Raw genomic sequence first — 19,791 nt, forward strand, 5'->3', positions numbered from 1 at the left:
GGGGAGGGAAATTTTCTTTGTAGTGGCAGCCATTCTGGAAGGTTGTGACACACTGCAGCTGTGTGCTGAATTGTGTGTACATCTGCATCTTCAGAATGCCAGTGCTGGGCTCACCGGAGAGGAACACGCTAACTTCTGGTGTCCTTTTTCTGCAGGTAAAAATGGAGATCTACTTCCGACTACAGAAGAGGCTGAAGAACTGGAACGGGCCCTGCAAGCTGTAACTTCTCTTGAGTGCCTGAGTACCATTGGAGTACTTACACAGACAGATGGTGTGCCAGTTCAGGAGCTGTCAGATAGAGGGATAGGGGTGTTCTCTGCAGGTGCTGGAGCTCCAGGAATGCAGTCCTTGAGTCGAGAGGTTAACACAGATCTGGGGGAGCTGTTGAATGGGCGTATAGTACATGATAATTTCTCCGGTCTGGAGCTGGATGAGAACTTGCTCCGTTCTGCTACCTTGTCCAACCCACCTACGCCCCTGGCAGGGCAGATCCAGGGGCAATTCTCAGCCCCAGCCAACGTCGGCCTTACTTCTACCACTCTGATAAGCCAGAGTGGCCTTGGGGAGAGAGCCTTCCCAGGACAGTTTCATGGACTTCATGACGGCAGCCATGCCTCCCAGAGGCCCCACCCTGCCCAGCTGCTGAGCAAGGCAGATGACCTGATCACCTCACGACAGCAATACAGCAGTGACCATTCACACTCCTCACCCCATGGAAGCCATTATGATAGTGAGCATGTGCCGTCTCCCTACAGTGACCATATCACATCCCCTCACACCGCATCCTTTTCTGGCGATAACTTGGCAGCTACCTTCTCAGCAGAGATGCCCATGATGGCACAGCACTTGCTCCCAACTCAGCTGGATGTGCCGCTTAGCGGGGTGGTCAACCCCAGAACTCACTGGGGGAATCTTCCTGTCAATCTTGGGGACCCCTCTCCGTTTAGCAACCTTCTCGGTGCAGATGGACACCTCCTGTCCACCTCCCTGTCCACACCACCTACCACCTCGCACTCAGAGACCACACAGCCTGCCTTCGCCACTGTGACCCCCAACAGCTCCAGCGTGCTGCCGGGGTTACCGCAGACCAGTTTTAGTGGCATGGGTCCTGCCTCCGCTGAGCTCATGGCCTCCACCTCCCCTAAGCAACAGCTCCCTCAGTTCAGCGCAGCCTTCGGCCACCAGCTGAGCTCCCACAGTGGCATCCCCAAGGACCTGCAGCCCAGCCACAGCTCCATAGCTCCTCCCACGGGCTTCGCAGTGACCGGTGCCACCGCTACCAGTACCAATAACGCATCCGCGCCCTTCACCACCTCCAACTGAGCTTGTCTGCCTGGCTCTCTGCAGGTAGATGGGGGACCTATGTTTTCTATCTTTCCTTTTTTCCTCCTTTTTTATTTTTTCTCTCCTCCCTTCCTTCCTTTATTTTTTAAGAAGGGGTTGAGAAGAAAACCCCCGCTTCAGTACTGACCAGGGTTAGCCCTCTGTGAACCTTGCTGTAGCGTTCACATGTGCTTGTTACGCACCGGTGCTCATTTGTTGCAGGCAGGTTCACCGTTCCCCAAAAATTCCTTAAGGATACAGCACAGTTATTGGATGTAATTGATCTTAGCAGTAAGACCTAGAAATGGAAAGATACCTCAGATTACTGATGCATGTTACTGTTTCCTAGGGTTCGGATCAGTGCTAGTCATCCCATTAGCATCTGGTAAAAAGTTTTCCAGTGGACAGAAGTCTCTTGATTATTTTTTTTTAAATTTACTTTTTTTCCCAAAGGTAGCATCTGGCATGGAAAACTTGGCTGCACGCATTGGTTTGAGAATGGTGCATTGAAGTCCTAAATCAAGATCATGGTTCAAGAATGAGTTTGGCCATTTCTTAAAATAATCTTTCGACCTCCTCTGTGTGCGTGTGTTTGGGGTGCAGGGAGCAGCGGTTCCTTTTCTTCTTTTAGTGAAGAAGTGGAAGCTGTTCCCTTCTAGAACTGGTCACTGTTCTTACTGCATGCTGATTTTTTATTTTATTTTATTATGATGATTTTTAATTCATTGAGCAGCAAGGGGATCAGTTGACTGGTTACCCAGAATCTGAAGGCTGATATGAAGTTAGCCCAGTAAAAAAAAAAAAAAAAAAAAAAAAAAGGAAAGAAAACCAGAAGGATTGAAAGACTGAAATAGATCATGGATTAGTGAAGATGTTTGTGCAGAAATTCCCTCCCTTGTTGAATTACTGTGGCCTTGTAGCGTTGATGATTTGCCTTTTCAAGTGTGGCTTTGCCCAGAAGTCCTTGCCTGACAGGCTGACAGATATTTCCCAGCTGACACTGGAAAAAATTTGGTTGATATTCTGCCCATCCACACAAGTCTAGGTCAGAGCCTTTGGTAAGTTTCAAATGGATGGATTTCTCAAATTATGTCTAGCTACTGAGACTTTCTTGGATAGTTTTTTGCCCCCTGGGAGCCATATAGGTTTTTTTGACACTTTTAGGGTTTGATGCTCTGTATGGGAAGCTGAATGTATGTAAGGAACTGGCAGGTACCTATCAGCAGCCATGGCGAAACAAAACATCAATCACTAAAGCAAATTAGAGAGGTAGGAATTCCTTCTGCCTGCAAGACAGTTTTGCTTTTACTGCCCACCTGCTAAAAATAGTATTCAGACTCTTTGATAGTAATTACAAGTCTTAAAGGAGTCCACTCGCTTTTAGATTTAAAGAATAGATTTTATGGTTTTTTAATGCAAGAGATAACAGCAGCAGAAATTCTGAGGTTTTTGCTCGCATCTCTTTATCAGGAGGGGAAAAAAGTGTTTTCTGAATTTGTAGGGCTTAAACGTACTACCATAATCTGACTTTGACTGTAAAAGTAGCTTCTGTTTAATACAGCAAGTCTCTGCTCTTCTTGGTTTGTTTCTGAGGTGCAGATAAGAGAGAACAGGAAATGCCACATTTCAGTCTCTTACTGTAGAGGACAGATTTCATTCTACCCTACAGTAAAACATCCTGCCTGCATGTATTCTAGTCTAATTGAGGAAATCAGGAGATACCAAGCACATGTAATAGGGAGGCCTAATAAATTATTTGAGCAAGGGATCACTGAATGAAATTTAGTTGGTATAGTAATTCATGTTGTTAGCAGTCAGGCCCACACCAAAATCTCTGACCCAGACCTCTCCTCCTGTCTTGCTAAGGAACAGAATTTTAACAGGATAGGTCTTGTGTCTTCTTACTCTCGTAGCAATCATACTATCCCTCTTTTCTTGAAAGATTTGTTCTCCTTAAATATAAAGGAGTATGGATGATGCATATGTCCTTTTCTGAAATTGCAAGTGTATGTGGGTGGAGGAAACAAAAATTATTTTCATGCTTCTGTTGTTATGAAGTCCTTATTTCTTACTTGGTAAAATAGATCTTGGTAATATAAGCTGAATATTTTTAAGTGGTGATTTATGTTTGTAACATTTAAATGTTTTTAAATCATGTAAAAAGTTGAATTGAAGCCTATGAAATCCTGCTTGTGATTGTCCTGCTGATTGAGGAATGCCCAGTGGTATCGTGACATGAGGCAAATCTGACAAGGCATTTATTTATTTTTGTATTATGTTCCCCACACTTTGTCGAGTAGACAACTGTTTGATTTGCAAATGATTTTTGTTGTGTCCGTATACCTTCTTCAATGTGTTTGGATAACTGGCTGAAAAAGAGTGGAGAACTAGTATACCAAATGGTTAATTCTTTAATCTGCTTGTATATTCATGTCATTTTAGAGGATGTTAATTTTTATAAATTGGTTTCAGGTCGTCGGTCTTGAAATCATTCTTGTGCCCATCAAAGTCATTAATGAAGCTGCAGCTAGTGCAGAGTATGTTTCCCCCACATCACATTTCTCTTTCTTAGCAAATGCCGGGGGGGAAGGGAGGAGAGGAACTGAGAGCCAAGTTCTGCTTGCTCGTCTTGGTGGAAGTTACGGGAGAGCTCTTCAGTCTTAGGTCACTGTGAGTTTGTACTGGTCTAATGCGGAACAGAACCCAGCTCCCAATCTGAGCATTGACTTAGACAGGGAATTTCAAAAGCTGTCAAAGCTGTGCAGGTCCATAATTCCCACTTGAAATCAATGGCTGTTATGTACCTGTGTTCCTTTAAGGCAACCTAGGATATCAACTCTCTTCCTTTGCTTAGGCTTCAATTTTTGTATAACCCTTGATGACTCTTCCCCAAAAAGTGACTACGTAACATTTTTCACTGAGCAAACTAAGTTTGCAATAAAGCTGCACTTTTAAAAATAAACTTCAGTTTGTATACATTTGAAATAGGAATCCCTCTGTCCTGGCTGACACAAGAGTTCTGAAACGGGCCACCACTCTTGCCTTTTCCTAGTTCACCTCCTGTTTTTTTCACTGCCACCGATTTCATGGTTATAGCCTAACCAAGCAGTTACGGGTCTTGATCTTAGCTTTACCAGGTGGATCGTTCCAGGTGGGCTTCTACACCCACACAACATGTTCACTGAATCAGTATCTTACTTTTGGATGTGAGAGATCCGATCTGAGAGGTGCGTGCAGCCAGAGATGTTTCACACCTCTTCCTCTGGGAAATATTGCAGGTCTGGTTAAGATAGTGCTCGAGGCTGTTATTTATGTGGTTCCCAAGTAGAAACCATGCTCTCTCGCAAAGGTTTTTGAGTATCATCTCCTCACATAGCAATTAGCACTCTAAATCACCCTTTTACCAAAGAGCCAGTGTAGCAATTTCAGCACATTGATTTGAGATGGTCAATACCTGCCCTGCCCTTTACGTGTTAACAAATGGATTAAAGCTAGTTGAACCTAAAAGTTAATTTCTTTACATAAGATTTGAGTTTTAAAGAACTGAAAAAAAAATAGAATGAAATAACAGTATCTTTTTTGGTAACAATAGCACCTCAATTAGTCTTTTTACAAAAGTACTTAACACAGGATGAACTTTGTCAGTGCACAGAGGCTCAGCAGGAGCAGCCACGTGCTGGCCTGGTGTGTAGGGCGTTCTGCTTTGACATTTCTTTTCGCTTAGGAAGACTTTACACCAACTTTGAGGGGAGCCATGTGCACTTAGATACCTCAAAGTTGATTTATTCTGTAGCCTCAGAATTGCTGTGATACAGGAAGATGTATGTACGATGCAAGAGATGGAAAAAATACATCATTTTATCTCCTGCCTTCCAGTTCCTCCAGGCTCTTGCTCAATTCCCTTCTTGTTAGTACCATGTTTCTTTCTATGACTGGGCATAAAGGCTTTAAATCTATACAAATACAAGGAAAAAAAGTCAAAGGGGAGTCAGCCATGGTAGCGAAGAGAAGCCAAGGGAACTGGCTTTTTAATTTAATTATTTTTTTATACGGAGGTGGATATTAGCTGAGAAGCTGGGGAGTTCTGTTATGAGCTGCAGGGCACAGTGTGATGCCACTGGCTTGAGGGACGTGGCCAAGGTGAAGCGCTTAGCGTCGAACCTGCAAACCAGTTCCCGAATAAAGTTTGAAGCTTCTTTTTGATGTAACCACACCTAACTACAGTCTGGGATTGAATCTGCTTGCCAAGAAAGACGAGTCTCACAAGGGAGGACAATAAAATGTGGGCAGGGGACTTCCTCAGGGAGAAGGTGGCCCCGGTGGTTCCATTCCTGCTGAGCTCCTGCAGCTTTGTGGCTGCTGTGTTTCCCCGTAGGCATCAGCAGGACACCAGGGATATTTCTCCCTGGCTTTGTGCCTCAGCAAGTCAATTCTCCAACAGCATGAGCCTTTGGGCAGAGAGGATGGACACTTTTTTTAGAAGAGCCAGCTACGTGCGCTTGGATCTTTCAGGAGGTGCTTTCAGCAGACGAACAATAGAAAACTGACCCGCAATGATCTTCTGCAGTGAGGCATTCGTGTGGGCGTCTGAGCAGCTTCCCTGGTGCGATGTTTCCTCTTGCCTTTATATTTGTTACCATTGCGTGTGAAGGAGTCTCCTGTGCAGGCCTCTTGCAGGCTGTGGTGGCCGTGGAAATGTTAACCGAAGGAATAGTTCTGGGGAATGTGCTGACCAGATCTTTAGGTCTTTCTGATCATCTGGTCACAAGGTCTTTCTGATCTCCTGGGCAACATTCAATGCTGGGGTGTGGTGGGCTGCTTCTCAGACCTCTTTTATTTCCTTCCTCTCTACATTCTTCATCATTCTTTCTTTTATTCTCCCATTCTCAGATATTTCTCCAATGTAAGTAATGCCAACCAGTAAGTCTTCCATGGTCCTCAGCAAATCGGAGTGTAAAATTAAAAGGAGAGATTCCTATGATTCATAACATACATTTTGGATTGCTAGAATGACAGTGCAATAGATGAAAGTGTTTCTCAGATCGGCAAGTGATGTTTTCACAGCACGCTAATGTGTCATGGACTAGGTAGGTCCTGAGGGTACAACATCGATCATGGGAGTGCACACGCTTGCAGTGAATGTGTAGGTGTTTTTAGCAAGAGTTTACCTTCTCACAGGTTCCTCTTCTTTTGAGAAGGTGCATCAGTAGAAAGTCATGAAGAAAAATAAAATTATTCTTTTACTACCCACAAGCCCAAATAAAAGTGAGGAGGGTGGCTGCAAAAATCTACGTTTGTGTTTACTAAACTTCAGCTTGGACTTCAGGAGAGAAGGTTATGAGAGACCTTAACTCTGTCAGGGACAGTTTAGGTTTTGTCTTTAAAAGTAGACAAAACCACTGTTGCTGGGAAAGAATAGTTTGGTGAAGGAGGAGTTATAAAAGCTGTGTCTCAGAACAATTTTCTCACTGATGTCTTTAGCCATTTAAGGAGAAAAAAAAAGCAACAGTGACTGTTTGGGGAGCTTTCCCCTTTGCCGTTCTGCTGCTTCTCATGATTCTTTGCTTTCCCCTGTTTTATTCTGCTCTCACATCCTCCTCCTCTGGCTACTATGGAGTAAAGCAGTGGAAGTATGAAAAGAGAAAGTGGGCTTGGCTGTAGATGGACAGCAATAGCTGGAGAAGGCTTTCTTTTTCTGTCTCCTTAAAGTACACGTTGGCAGCTTTTCAGTCTACTCTGGCTTACAGAATTCAGTTTGGAAGCAAACAGGATGAAACTTGGGCTTTTTGGCCTTAAAACGCCGCTTACTCGATGGAGAAAAATGCATTCTTCCTACTCCTTCCCCTTGCTAGTCCCCCAAACACACACACAGCGAGGTGTCCGGAGTACCCGCATGTCGGCTACGTGTTGAACTTGGTCCGGTATCGCTCGCGTTTTCCCTGCCCACGGCGGTGGATGCCGGGTAGGGAACGTGCCCAGGTATCCTCTGGAAAACTTGAACCGGGGTGTGGATTGCTCTGGCGTAGCTGACGGCTGATTTACCCTGAAATGACTCTTTAACCCACGTCTTAAACACAGTGCAAGTGGGTCCAGTGCAAATAGATTCATTCTAAAGTGATGGACAGTTGGATTCTCACACAAAATAGCGACATCCTACCAGAAGGGGTTGAACCAGTTTCTCTGAACAGTGATGACCTTCACTGTACAGTTTTGGGTATGTCTCAGGGATTCCTTGTGGAAATAAGGGCAGTTAACAAATAAAAAAATAAAAATGAAAAAAAAGTACATAGTTTAAAAAGTAAATAATAATTTAAGGTAGAGCGTCACCTAAATGAGAGCGCAAGGAGGAGAAATCTTTGTTCAGTTTTATAGTCCACGGTGTCTGGCTTAGGGACTCTTTCTCTTCTCGGGGCTCTCATCTCAAGTTCAACATACAGAATCTTTTTCATCACGCTCAGCTTTAAACTTTTTATTTAAAGATACCCTTCCCCAATGAGCTTTCAGAATACTTATTGTAGATTTTAAGAGAAATGGTATATTAATTTATGCTATTAACATCACCTCATAAATTATAAGTTTTATACTAAAGCTGTATTGAGTGTAATGAATTATGTTGCATATGTGTTTTTAATAGCTATAAAATTATATACAAGCTTTTTTTGAAAAACAAACTAGTGAAGCACCTTTTTACACTGGATCTTTGCCGTGTCAAGGTGTACAGCTATTCTTTGCTACCTTGCAGATATCTATATCTATATATAGATATATATATAAATAAAATAAAATGGTATCCTGTATCAACAAAGCATAGAGCTCTTTTTAACCCTTATATTACTGTTCCTATAACTGTTTTTAAATTTTATTTTGAGTGTTACATTCTGCAATAATTTACCTGTGGTTTGTACCTATGATTAGAAATTTAGTTACAGGGTAAATAGATCAAATTAAAAAAATCCAACTACTGTAGCTGGAAGTTGTGAACCAAGTTTGTAAGACCTTTCCTCTCTTATTTTTTCTCTTTCAATGTATTTATTTCCACTTAGCTCTCTGAGTTGGAATTTGAAAAGTCAGAAAATTAGGAATCTACGGTGTCTTATTCAGGAATTTTCCCCCTCCTTTCCTCACAAAGGAATTCCCACTGTGACTTATAAATAGATTTAGACTGCTTGTGTGCATGTATGTATTATATATACACACAAAAAATATGCATTGGGGGGATGTACGTGCGATACGGATGTGTATATTGTATGTAGGTCATAGTTGTGTAAAGAGAAAAGTAGTCAAGAGGTGATGGACTATATTGTAGAAATGTGATTATTTAGTAGGGGGTTGTTATGTCCTCACTGTTGTATAAATAACTGAAACTCTCTACTACATAATCTTCTGTTATAAGGCTAACTCTGATATCATGTCAATTTTACTTTTTTTAAAAATGAGTTGCGTTGAACCCTGTTTAAAATGCCATGAAAATACCAAGCTCCCAAAGACAGCCTTTAAATAAAACAGATGGGGGAGGAGGGATGGGAGAAATGAGGGAGGTTTTTTTCAGGAGAAACTCAAATGGGAAGATCTGCATTTGGTGTGAAGGGGAGACAAAGGAATCGCTGTCTCTTTGCAAATTACTACCCCAATCTTCTATTGTCTGACTTGGAAAATGTTGTCAGTGTACTTGTGTTTTCGAATTAGGTTGTAAGGGGCACTTGTGTGTGGGGTGATCTCTGTTCTGTAAAAGGATCTCGTCTTTGAAGTAGATTCTTTTCTTTCCTGAGGGTCTTGGCATGTATTAATTTTGCCCCAAAATTGCTGTTGTGGGATTGCAGAACAAAATACAATTTCAGTCCAGACAGTTTCATTTGTGCTGTGAAATTCTCAATTTCATTGTGGCCACATTTTTTTTTTTTTCATAATTGGAGAAGGAAGTTTTTTCTTTATGGGAGTTCTCACTTGGAACTGTGAGAAGTCAGAAACATTCTTACAGATTGGCTCGCTCTTCATACTGCTCTATTTAGGCTGGAGAAAGTAGCCTAATTGTTATTTATTCATGCAGTATCACTTCTAGTGATGATGATCCTGGTGACTTTAAAAATCTGTTTAGAAAAACAGGCCTTGCAGTATTGCACAGACATTTGAATTTTTGAAGGCTTTTTTTTTAAGCAAATAAAATTTTAATTCTTTTTTTTTTTTTTTAAGTTTGATATCAGGCATCCCTCCCCTCTTCCTCTCCTCACAATTTGTTTCTGGCACACATGCGTACAAGTAAAAGGGCAAGGAGGTGGAAGTTGTCAGGGGCTTTTCCTTCTGCTTATTTGGTGGCAATGGGGGTCAGCAGCGTAAATCTTTATGCCTCTATGGGGAAGAATAGACCCATTTTTGTGTATACCTGTACAGAGAGATATATCTGTATATGAGAGGTTGGTGGCACTTGGCTGAATGTGGACTTGCCCTCATGATGTACAATAAATACTTATGAATGCGGTCAATCTAGATCTATATATACATGCATACAGATGTATAGATGGGATATACGTTGTATCACACATGTACATTAGCTGTAACGTGAGTAAGTGTGTGAGCTAAAGAGGGAGACTATCCATGTAACACGTGTGTAACAGGTAAGCACTTGTGCCAAACAAAGTTGCTCTAACTCTTCTGAGGGATTTGGATGACACCGGTGACCGGGCTGAGCTTGGTCACCATTGATTTGTGTTCCCTCAGCCCCCGCAGTGGAGTTTTCTTGGTACGTTCCTGCTTTTGATTATTCCATATTAATACTCGTTGAGGCCTCTTGCAATGCCAGCCTCTTCTGCTTCTCTGCTCCATTGCCTCCATCCCAGCTCCTCCTTGCCCCGCATCTCCCCGGCAATCGGCTTTAATGGCCCAATCCAGCTCTGCTTATGCATTAGGGTAATTAATTCTCTTGGTGGCTGGAGTGGCAGCTGAATTGGGCCCTGAGCATTTGCTTGGACTCCTGCAGAATTTCTCAGCTATTCAATTGTGCTTGAGTAGGACTGCGACTGATTTGCAGATGAACACAAACTTAGAACCCCATGCAAAGCTTCCTGGCATGTTAAAAGGTTAACCCAGCGTCGCGTGCTTGACGTGAATGTTCAAACTGAGACAAACGCACCCACTGAAAACGATCTTCAGTTTTCAGCCGTAGGGAGAAAAAGGGAGTTTGGTTGGTGTTTGGTGTAATGCAGGCAGTGAGCAGAAGGCAGCCCTGTGCTCCATTCTGTCGTCAAACACGTCTATAGAAACAGAGCTTTTACCGTTAAACAGACTTCAAAACAAGCTGCAGAGTTGACCATTAACATGCTAGCACTTTGCATCTAATTGTGCAATGAATGATCTTGCTTATGCGACTAAATTGTGGGTTTAAGTATTTTATTCTCTGTTTTCTGGCTAAAGGGAGCTTCTATATCCTCTTAGCAGAAAGCAGCTGTCAGAGCCCTGCTCAGTCACATTTAAGCACTGTTGAAACTCCTGGCTAACTCAGAGTTCCGTTTCAACGAAGAATGAATGCAGCATCCCACGTGTTTGGTATGGATACGGCAGCATTTTTCTTGGCCACAATTCAGCCCCGGAATTTGGAATTTGGTCTTCCTTGCATTTCTGTTAGAAAAAAGGTAACTGGTATATCGTTCCATCTGAGCTTTCATGCGATCACACATGACGATTTCTATACTACATATGTTTGGGTGTGTGTATGAGTATGTCTGTGTACTGTGTGTGTATAATACGTATTTATACACACGCATATATTACTCTATTTCAGTTTATGTATGTGGAGAACATACCTGTTGGTTCTCTCCTGATATATACTCACGCATACGTATATTAAATATGTATATAGATTGTAGATGTCCTGCATATACATCTGTATATGTTACGAACTTCGGTTGGCAATTATTTTCCCACTTTTTGCAAATTGCTGTCCCATATGACATATTTTCACCGAAGCTGCATTATATAGAAGAAACAGAGAAATGCGTTATCAAAGTTTTATTTTAAAAAGGAGACTCTGAATTATCTAAAGCCATTTGTAATTGTCTTTTGAATTTTTACTCGAAGGTTGTTATTTTTAAAAAGGGGGGGGGGGGGGGAAGAGAACAAAAAATGAAAAGCAAGAGGGCGAGCCCTTAACTCCCGCCATCACATAGATGGATATGAGAAAATAATGGAAATACAAGTTTCTAGGTATTTATTTCTTCCAGGGGTTTCTGAGGCATACCTGCAATAACATTCTGCCCCGTCCCCGCTTTGGTCCAATTATAATTAATGATTCATGGTTTCTTTTACACGGCTTTTTCCCCTCATTACTTTCGTAAATCATTGTTCACCTCCTACACTCAATAGTACCGATATCACTAAGGAGATTTCATGTCCTTCTGTCCTTTTCAGGAGAAACACCAGTGCAGCACTGTTGTGTTACATTTTAACATACTTTGTGGAGGATGGATGTTTGTTTTGAAGATCTCTGTAACAAATCTTTTACTTACTTAATGTGAGAAGCCTTCATTGGAATCTCTCGTTTCTTTCCAACAAGTTTCCTCAACTGTTTTTTCACCAACTTATTAAGTAGTTCCCTTCTTATTTGATGCCTGAGGTTCCGCAGGGTTTGGGTTTATTGTTGTGGGTTTGGTTTTTGCTGTATTTTCTTTCTCCTCCAATTCCCCAAAGTGTTTATCTGCAAGTGGAGCAAAACAGATGCCAGAATCTCAACCAATATCCTTTTGATATTAAGGGTAAATATCCTCGATTTAATAACAGAGAAGGTGGCACGTGGACAATCTGCAGTGCTCAGAGGGAATGCTCACTCTTCTAAGGCTGTCTCAGAGAAGTTTGTGTTTGGTGTCATTTTAAAGGTAGCTTGATCACGCTTTGATATCAGAAACAGCCTTGTAACCAAAGAGCCTCGTACAGTTGTTTGGCCACTAGAGTTTAAAACCTAAACAAGTTGCAGTGGGAAAGCAAAGGTGAGGCAGCGTCTTTTGAACCAGTGACTTGTAGCTTGCAAACGTACCTAATTTTGAAGTAACTGCATGGTAGCAAGGATTAGCGGTCTCTTACACCCCTTCCTTCTTCCCTTCCATCCCCAACACGTGTGTTTAGCATACCGTACATTGGGAAAAATAAACAACGTGCTCCAGCAAAGCTAAAAACACTTAATGACTGCTTAAAGGGAACATGCAAACTCGCATCGCCGTGTCCCATCTCGCAGTATTAGCTGGAAGACCGGCTAATACGCACAAAGAGCCCGGTCCGGGTTGCTCCTGCAGATGTGTGGCTTTTGGAGAGGTGTTTGGGGACGCCTGAGAAGAGGGGTCCCCTCCAACGGGGTCCCCGGCAGCGATAGCGGCTCGTACCTCTTACCGCTTCTCATGCTGGAGGCTCACGGACCATTCCAGGGGCGGGTAGGAAAGCTCACGTTTGTACTTTCCCTTTAAATAGGAAAGGTTGGCTCACATGTTCCTCAGACTTCTCAATGAATGTACTGTATTACCATTTAAAAAAAAAAAGAAAAAAGAAAAAAAAAATCAATGAAATGATAATAGATTGGTCTCCTTTTGTTATCTGGTCCTTGTTTAATTTGTTTAAGGGTTTTTGTATACAAAAGTTTACATTTTTATGTATATTTTTCTTGTGTAAAAACTGATGTAATATGTGTATAAAACACTGTATGTATTATCTGTATATAGTGTGACAAAATGATTTTCTTTCTTTCTTTTGGATGTATTAATAAATCTTGCTGTGAAGTAGCTGTGTTTACTATGATAAAACCCTCCTCTTCAAGCCATTTTGCTGAGTCCAAGATGTATGAATATTGCCCAGGATGAAATCTAATCCATAAAGGTTTTTGTTTTTTTTTTTTATTAATCATAAGTACAGTAATTAAACTGTCCTTTGTTTAGATAGCTGTAGACTCTGATTCTGCTCTTGCTTATTCTTTATTGCTTTCTAATAACATTAGCTAATTAGTCTTGCAAGCAAACTGGGGTCTCCAATCTCGCTCCTTATTCTAATTATAATGCTTTCTAGCTCTGGATCACTGGCCTGGAGACCAGATCCTCCTCATCTTGTTTTCTGAGTTGCAGAACTATACTTGAGATATAATTTAAGGGATATAGAATAGAATTTTGTCTTATATGTCGTTAAGTTTTCCGAAATTTAACACATGTATACCTGCTTCACTGCTGCGGCTGGCGTGAGCAAGGCTGCCTGGGCTGGTACCCACCTTCCCGTGCCAGGTTTGGTTTCCAAGAGCAGCGTTTCCAAAGTATCTTGAAGGATGGATGTCCTCTCCTCGGCCAGAACGACGCCTTGGACACTGCTGTAAGTAGACGACTGCCGCATCTTCCTCTCACCATTTGTTTTGTGAAGTCTTCTCCTTCACTTTCTCACACGAGGGTATGTGCTGCAACTGGTGTTTGCTTTGCTGGTCTCTGTCTCCAATGTGTTTGAAGTTGTGACTTGCAAGGGAAAAGCAGTTGTGTCCTAAGTGAGACCGTCTCCCAGGTTCTGTTCTTCATAAGCAGTCTCAATGCTGCCCTGATCCTCGGAGTAACTATCAGCAGAGATTGATGAGAAGGGGATTCAGTGATTTAACTTTTCTTTTTAATGAGCAGTGGCCCGGGCGTTCTAGACAGTGTAATTAGAGCTGCGTTTCATGGTGCTTGATTGTAATTCAGGCTGAGGGATAAGCGGTGACAGTGAAGGATGTCGTCTTCCCTGCTAACACGTGCTGCAAAGGTTTTGCTGCAAAGGATGCAACTGGTTTGTGCTTTTAATATCTTGCCTTCCTGGGAGATGGGAGTACACTGGAAGTCCCGCATCCAGACATTTGTCAACACAGAGCAGTGACAGAAAAGATCAAACACTTCCAGTAAACAAAAGGAAAGTCTGGTGGCTTAAATTAGTCCAATGTAGCTGGAGAAAATCTACCTCAAGCTTGTCAACTCTGGGGAATTTTCAAGTTTATGGGCCTGAGGCATTTGGACACTGTGGGGCAATAGCAATGAGGTGGTTTTGTGCTGCTTCTGATGTAATTCTGGCTGGGCATGTGGATGGTCCGAAGTTGAACCTCCAGAGTGCGCATGTCTCAAGTAGCACCGAAAATCAAAATGGTGAGAGATGGAAGAATTGATTCTTAGGTGCAAAATAGTTGTTAAAAATCTGCTTTTAACAAAACAGACAAGTTGCTTTTTGGTGCAGGATTTCAGGCCATGATGAGAAAGAAGGAGGAAGTTAGGAAAATGTGAGCTTGGTGAGGGAAGGGCTGAGACTGCTCTGCTGACTAAGGCAGACACCAGCTGAATCACCTGGTTTGTGGTTGGTTGGGTTTGGTTGGGTTTGGGTTGATTGATTGGTTTGTTTTCCCCAGCATTTCCATCAACAACAAAGAAACGCCACTCTTAGAAAATGCTTACATGGCTCTCAGGCTGAAACTTCACAAAAACAACCGGTCGTTGTTCTAGTGCCACATTGCAAAACACAAATAGATTTTGTCTGAAGTATCAACTCAGGAAGAATGTGGTGCATCTTTCTTTCTGCTTTGACAGTCCTCTCGAGCTCCAACAATAGCCTTTTAATAGCTGGGAATTATTTTCTCAGGAAAGCTCATTTAGTTTGTACTTGAAAAGCAGGTGACATTTTGTTACAAACCCCAGTGTTACTCTCCTATTTGGTGAAGCAATTTGAAGGAGAAACCTTTATTAAATTTGGGAGCTGGCTTCCTGCAGAGGTGGAAACAACCTCTCTCTTTCCCTGTGTGGTCATGGCCAATGGTCCCATCTGCAGGAAATAATGGGGCCGTGTTCCACTCTACCCCCTTGGATCCTACACCCCGAGCACTGTGCTGGTGTTCTTCAGCTGTCAAGTCTGAACTGGAGATATACGATGGTTATTTTGAGTGGCTCAGAGGTGGTTGTTGTGCTTACTGGCATGAGGTTCAGGCAAGGAATGGCTGCCGTGCTTTACTGCTATTGCTCATTTATGACTTGCGGAAAGTGCCAATAAAGAGACCTAGTTACCACTGAATCTTGTAAGAAAATTGAAGTGGTACAGTAAAAATGTCCCTAAAAACAAAGTGGCTTTCATATTCAGGTGTATTCTTGTGGTTCTGCAGGGGAACAGTGGTGCAAACTTTCTACCTCCAGATACAAGAACTCCTTTGACAGGTGTCCTTAGAAACAAGAGGCTCACGTGTCCTGTCACCCCCCCACACCTCCCTCGCCATGGCTGACACAGCCACTGGTTCCTGTAATGTGAACTCCATCTGGCTCTGCTGCCTCTTTCTGCTCAGGTTCAGGTTCTTGATTGTTAAAATTTCATTCTTGAATGTTAAAATTTAAAGCATTTGCTTTCGTGCCGTGCAACTCTTGGTGGCAGAAACCCCCTGTAACCATCGTGCAGGGGCTCTCGCGAATCTGATCTGCAGGGCCCTCTGTGCTGTGCTTCCTACCAGAAAGCCAAGGCTGGTCAGGCTGCTGATACAGGTGTAAATGCCCTCACACTGACCATTTTGTCACAGCTCCCTTGTGTTCTGCAAGCCCACAGTTCCTGGAGGGTGTCATGTATTTCAGCCACTTCTAGCTTCCCCACCACAGCCACGTTGGATGCAATGGACTCCACAGCAGAACGCTGTGATGAGAGGGTTTTCCGAGCACAGACTGGTGCTGTGAGCCCGCACTGTGACCCCAGGGAGGGCAGGAAAGCGGGTGAGAAGCACAGCTGGCTTCTGACATGGAACCCTGGCTCTATAGTCTGTCATCAGAGTGGCTGTGGTACCGGGTAAAACAGGGTATGGCTCATGCTGGAAAGAGTTTCGCAGGTGCAATAACAATCTTGATTTCTAAGTGTGTTGGAGCATTTCTTGTCAGGCTGTGGCTTTTTTGCACTGGGGCTTTGCATGTGCCAAGAGTGGGAGTGTTGTGAAGAAATGCATTGGGCCCAAGCTGCAGCTGAAGGGGTACCACCCACCTCACCTCACCCAGCAGGTGCCAAAGCATCGGCAAGAATGAAGAGCCTGATTAACGTCAGATTTGGGCCAGCACTCTGCCAAACGTTTGATTTCGAGCTGTGAGTCTCAGTGATAATACTGCCACATCAGCAGAATCGGTCCACATTTGTGCCAGTGGAATTTGTGCAGAACTGGACCCTGGAAGTATTTGCAAATATTTTCCAAAGTGACTATTGTCACCATTTCTATACAGGGCACTTGGTACCTGGTGAGAACTTCCTCGTGTCTCTCCATGGCCAGCTTGGTGCTGTTGGTTCCTTCCAGTCCTGGGAGAGCTGGCTCAGTCCAGGGATCTTGAAAGCTGCTATCACTTCTTCAAAATAATGCCTTTGTCAGATTTTATTTTCCATTTGCTGATGAAAAACATACTTTGCCATCACCCCGTTAGGATGAACCCACCTGGGATGGGCAGGGGGGTTTAGGCAGTGATTATTTAAGTGCCTGGAAGCATATAAAGGAGTCAGATCCAAGACACATGAGGCATATGGGGTTCTTCGCACATTCCTGCTTCCTGTTGCGCAGACATTTAAACTTGCTGCCTGAATCAAGACACACATGTTAGCATCAGCAGAGGATATTTCCCTAAGTGTGTAGTCTTCTATAATTTGTGCTCTCGGCTATTTGCATGCATTTGCTATGGCTGCTTTAGTAAAAAGCTTTTCCAGTCCAGCTGAGTGTTTAAAGTCAGTAAAGCCACTTGACTTAGATCTGAGAGTGCTTCACCCCCCCCCGCCCCAACCAGTTTAATGTATTGTTTAAGCCTGCAGAATTTAGTTTTTCTGTTAACCAGCATTTGCTCAGTGGAGATAGCCAGTTTCCTCAGTTATTAATCTAATTTCTTCTGTTCTCCTTCAGGTACAACTGTTCAATATAGCTTTTGGGGGTTTTGTCTTCTTTTTTTCCCAATCTTTTGCCCATTCTGTACAATATTTTTTGTTGTGTCTTCTCCACCTCCTTTCCCCCCAGACTACAGCTAAAATTGTTAGTGAAGGGATTTTGGTAAGCAAAATTAGATTCCTAGAACTCAGAATTGTTCCTTGTCAGACCTTATCCTCTTCACTTGGCTCCTTCATCTCCACCAGCTCTGCCCAGGTACAAGGCCTTGCTTGGCAGAGCTACTCCTAATACCCCTAATTAAGAATTAGAATCAGCCAGGGTCTCGTACAAATATATTTGTTGTCTGAAGTAGGCCTTTTCAATGATGATGGAGATGAGGATCTTGACAAATAATCTCATTTGGAGGAATGCAGCAAAGCTGCGGCAATTCTTTTTGCATGCCTTGCAAAGCTGGCTGCCTGTAGCAAATTTCCTGTGATGACATGCCAGAAAGATGATGCCTTTATCAGCCACCGTTTTCCATTAAAAATGCTTAAAAAGCGAGCGGTCCTGCTCGTATCAGTTCCTGGTTTGCTGTGATGTTGGCTGCTTTGGGACGATCGTGCTGTGTCTCTTTGAGCATGTCCCTGCTTTAGGTGGACTTTGGCCATGGGCAGCACCACTGCCATCTGCCTTTGCCAGGTGTCAGAGAGCTTAACTCTTACTCAATTAGTTGAATACTTGCAGGCATACATTTCCTTAATTTCCCCCCAGTAACATGGGATGTTTATCTGCATCATGTCCCCTCTATGTTACCCTCTGCTCCTGTGGTGCATAATTCTTAAACACATCAAAACTATTAAAAAAAACCCTTTTTTTTTTTTTGCTTTGGTCTTCTCTAATGCCATAAAAATAAATCCACTCATTAATACAATTCATAATTTAGCCCTGTTCTCCCTTTGCCTCTTGTTTTTCCGCCAGCTGTTCAGGGCGTGATTTGCAGTGGAAAGTGGTGTTTGATGGAAGGGATGCACTGATGAGAGCAAATGGCTTCAGCCTCTTGCATTTGGAGTATTAAGTTTTACAGCCTTCCCAGTGCTATAAATCCAACACGTCCTATTTTGTTTTTCATTTTGGACATCATTCTGTTTGTTTCTCTTGCAAGGTTTTGTACCAAGATAAGTGTTGTCAGAGGTTTTTGTTTACTCTGGGAAAATGGCTTGGCAAAGGGAAGTATTACTGTGCAAGGCTGGCATTGGGAAATTGGTTTATGGCTGTAATTTTTATGTGAAAGATGCCAGACTGCTAACAATTGAGAATTAAGTTTTCTGCTTCTATTTTCGAATAGGTAATTTGCTAATTATTTACCTAGGGATCGTTCCTCGCTAATGGCCTGAGTCCATGGCATGCTAATAATAATCCTGCTGTCGTGATCTATGCAGGAGCAAAACGCCGTTCCTGGGTTGGAAGTGGAGAATAGAGGAGGGCAGTGGTTTGGGAGTCATTGTTGTCATCGCAGATTCAAATGCAGTAGTATATTCTTGCCAATGGGATCCTGGGGTGGATTAGAAGGGGGGTGGTCAGTAGGTCAGAGAGGTTCTCCTACCCCTCTACTCTGCCCTGGTGAGACCGCACCTGGAATATTGTGTCCAGTTCTGGGCCCCTCAGTTCCAGAAGCACAGGGAACTGCTGGAGAGAGTCCAGCGCAGGGCAACAAAGATGCTGAAGGGAGCGGAGCATCTCCTGTGTGAGGAAAGGCTGAGGGAGCTGGGGCTCTTTAGCCTGGAGAAAAGGAGACTGAGGGGTGACCTCAGGGGTGAGTGTCAGGAGGATGGAGCCAGGCTCTTCTCGGTGACAACAAATGGTAAGACAAGGGGTAATGGGTTCACACTGGAACACAAGAGGTTCCACTTAAATTTGAGAAGAAACTTCTTCCTGGTGAGGGTGGCAGAGCCTGGCCCAGGCTGCCCAGGGAGGTTGTGGAGTCTCCTTCTCTGCAGACATTCAAACCCGCCTGGACACCTTCCTCTGTAACCTCATCTGGGTGTTCCTGCTCCGGCGAGGGGATTGGACTGGATGAGCTTTGAGGTCCCTTCCAACCCCTGACATTCTGTGATTCTGTGGTGAATGTGGTGCCAGGCCCTGGGAAGGAGCAAGCAGTGAAAATGCAGCCAGGCGGCCAAGGGCAAAGGTGCTGCAGCTTGCCACACTGGGTGACGTGACCCACCTGGTCAATCAGCTCCTGTTTCTCATTCCTGTTTTTATTTCATCACCAAAACTCTGTGAGGAGCAGCAGGCGGTTGTACGAGGCTTTTTTGCAATATAAGTATTGTCTGAGTTTTTAATAATCGGCCCCAAGTTGTTTGTGACCTGTGCCGGGTTTATTCCAGGGTGGCAGGGATGCAGGTGAGCTCGCTGTGGAAATGACAGCGACAGCTCCTGAGCTGCAGTACTGGGGCTGTGCAGGAGATGCTGAGGAGCACAACAGGCCCCAATCCCAACTGTTCCTCTCAAACCCAGAAATTACATCCCGCAATAATGCGGTATAGTCTGTACAGCAGCTCGCATATGCAGAACTGATGGTCCCCAAGCAGCGTGAGATAAGGGAAAGCGTGGGGAAGTGGAATATCTT

At 43.4% G+C, this 19,791-nt stretch overlaps 1 protein-coding gene across 5 annotated transcripts in view; it reads left to right on the forward strand.

Moving 5' to 3' along the window:
* The window catches only part of INO80D (INO80 complex subunit D), a 42,846-nt gene extending 29,763 nt beyond the window's left edge, over nucleotides 1–13,083 (forward strand). For 3 of the 5 annotated variants that reach the window (XM_071811465.1, XM_065841383.2, XM_071811464.1), the window contains one exon: nucleotides 156–12,878. In XM_071811465.1, the coding sequence (XP_071667566.1) occupies nucleotides 156–1,324 (1,169 nt within the window). In that variant the 3' untranslated portion in view covers nucleotides 1,325–12,878. Of the gene's footprint in view, nucleotides 1–155 lie in introns of all 5 variants that reach the window. The other 2 variants (XM_065841385.2, XM_065841386.2) reach the window with 2 other exon arrangements.
* Nucleotides 13,084–19,791: the final 6,708 nt, after the last annotated feature.

The sequence above is a fragment of the Patagioenas fasciata genome, chromosome 7, assembly GCF_037038585.1.
Source record: "Patagioenas fasciata isolate bPatFas1 chromosome 7, bPatFas1.hap1, whole genome shotgun sequence".
NCBI lineage: Eukaryota > Metazoa > Chordata > Aves > Columbiformes > Columbidae > Patagioenas > Patagioenas fasciata.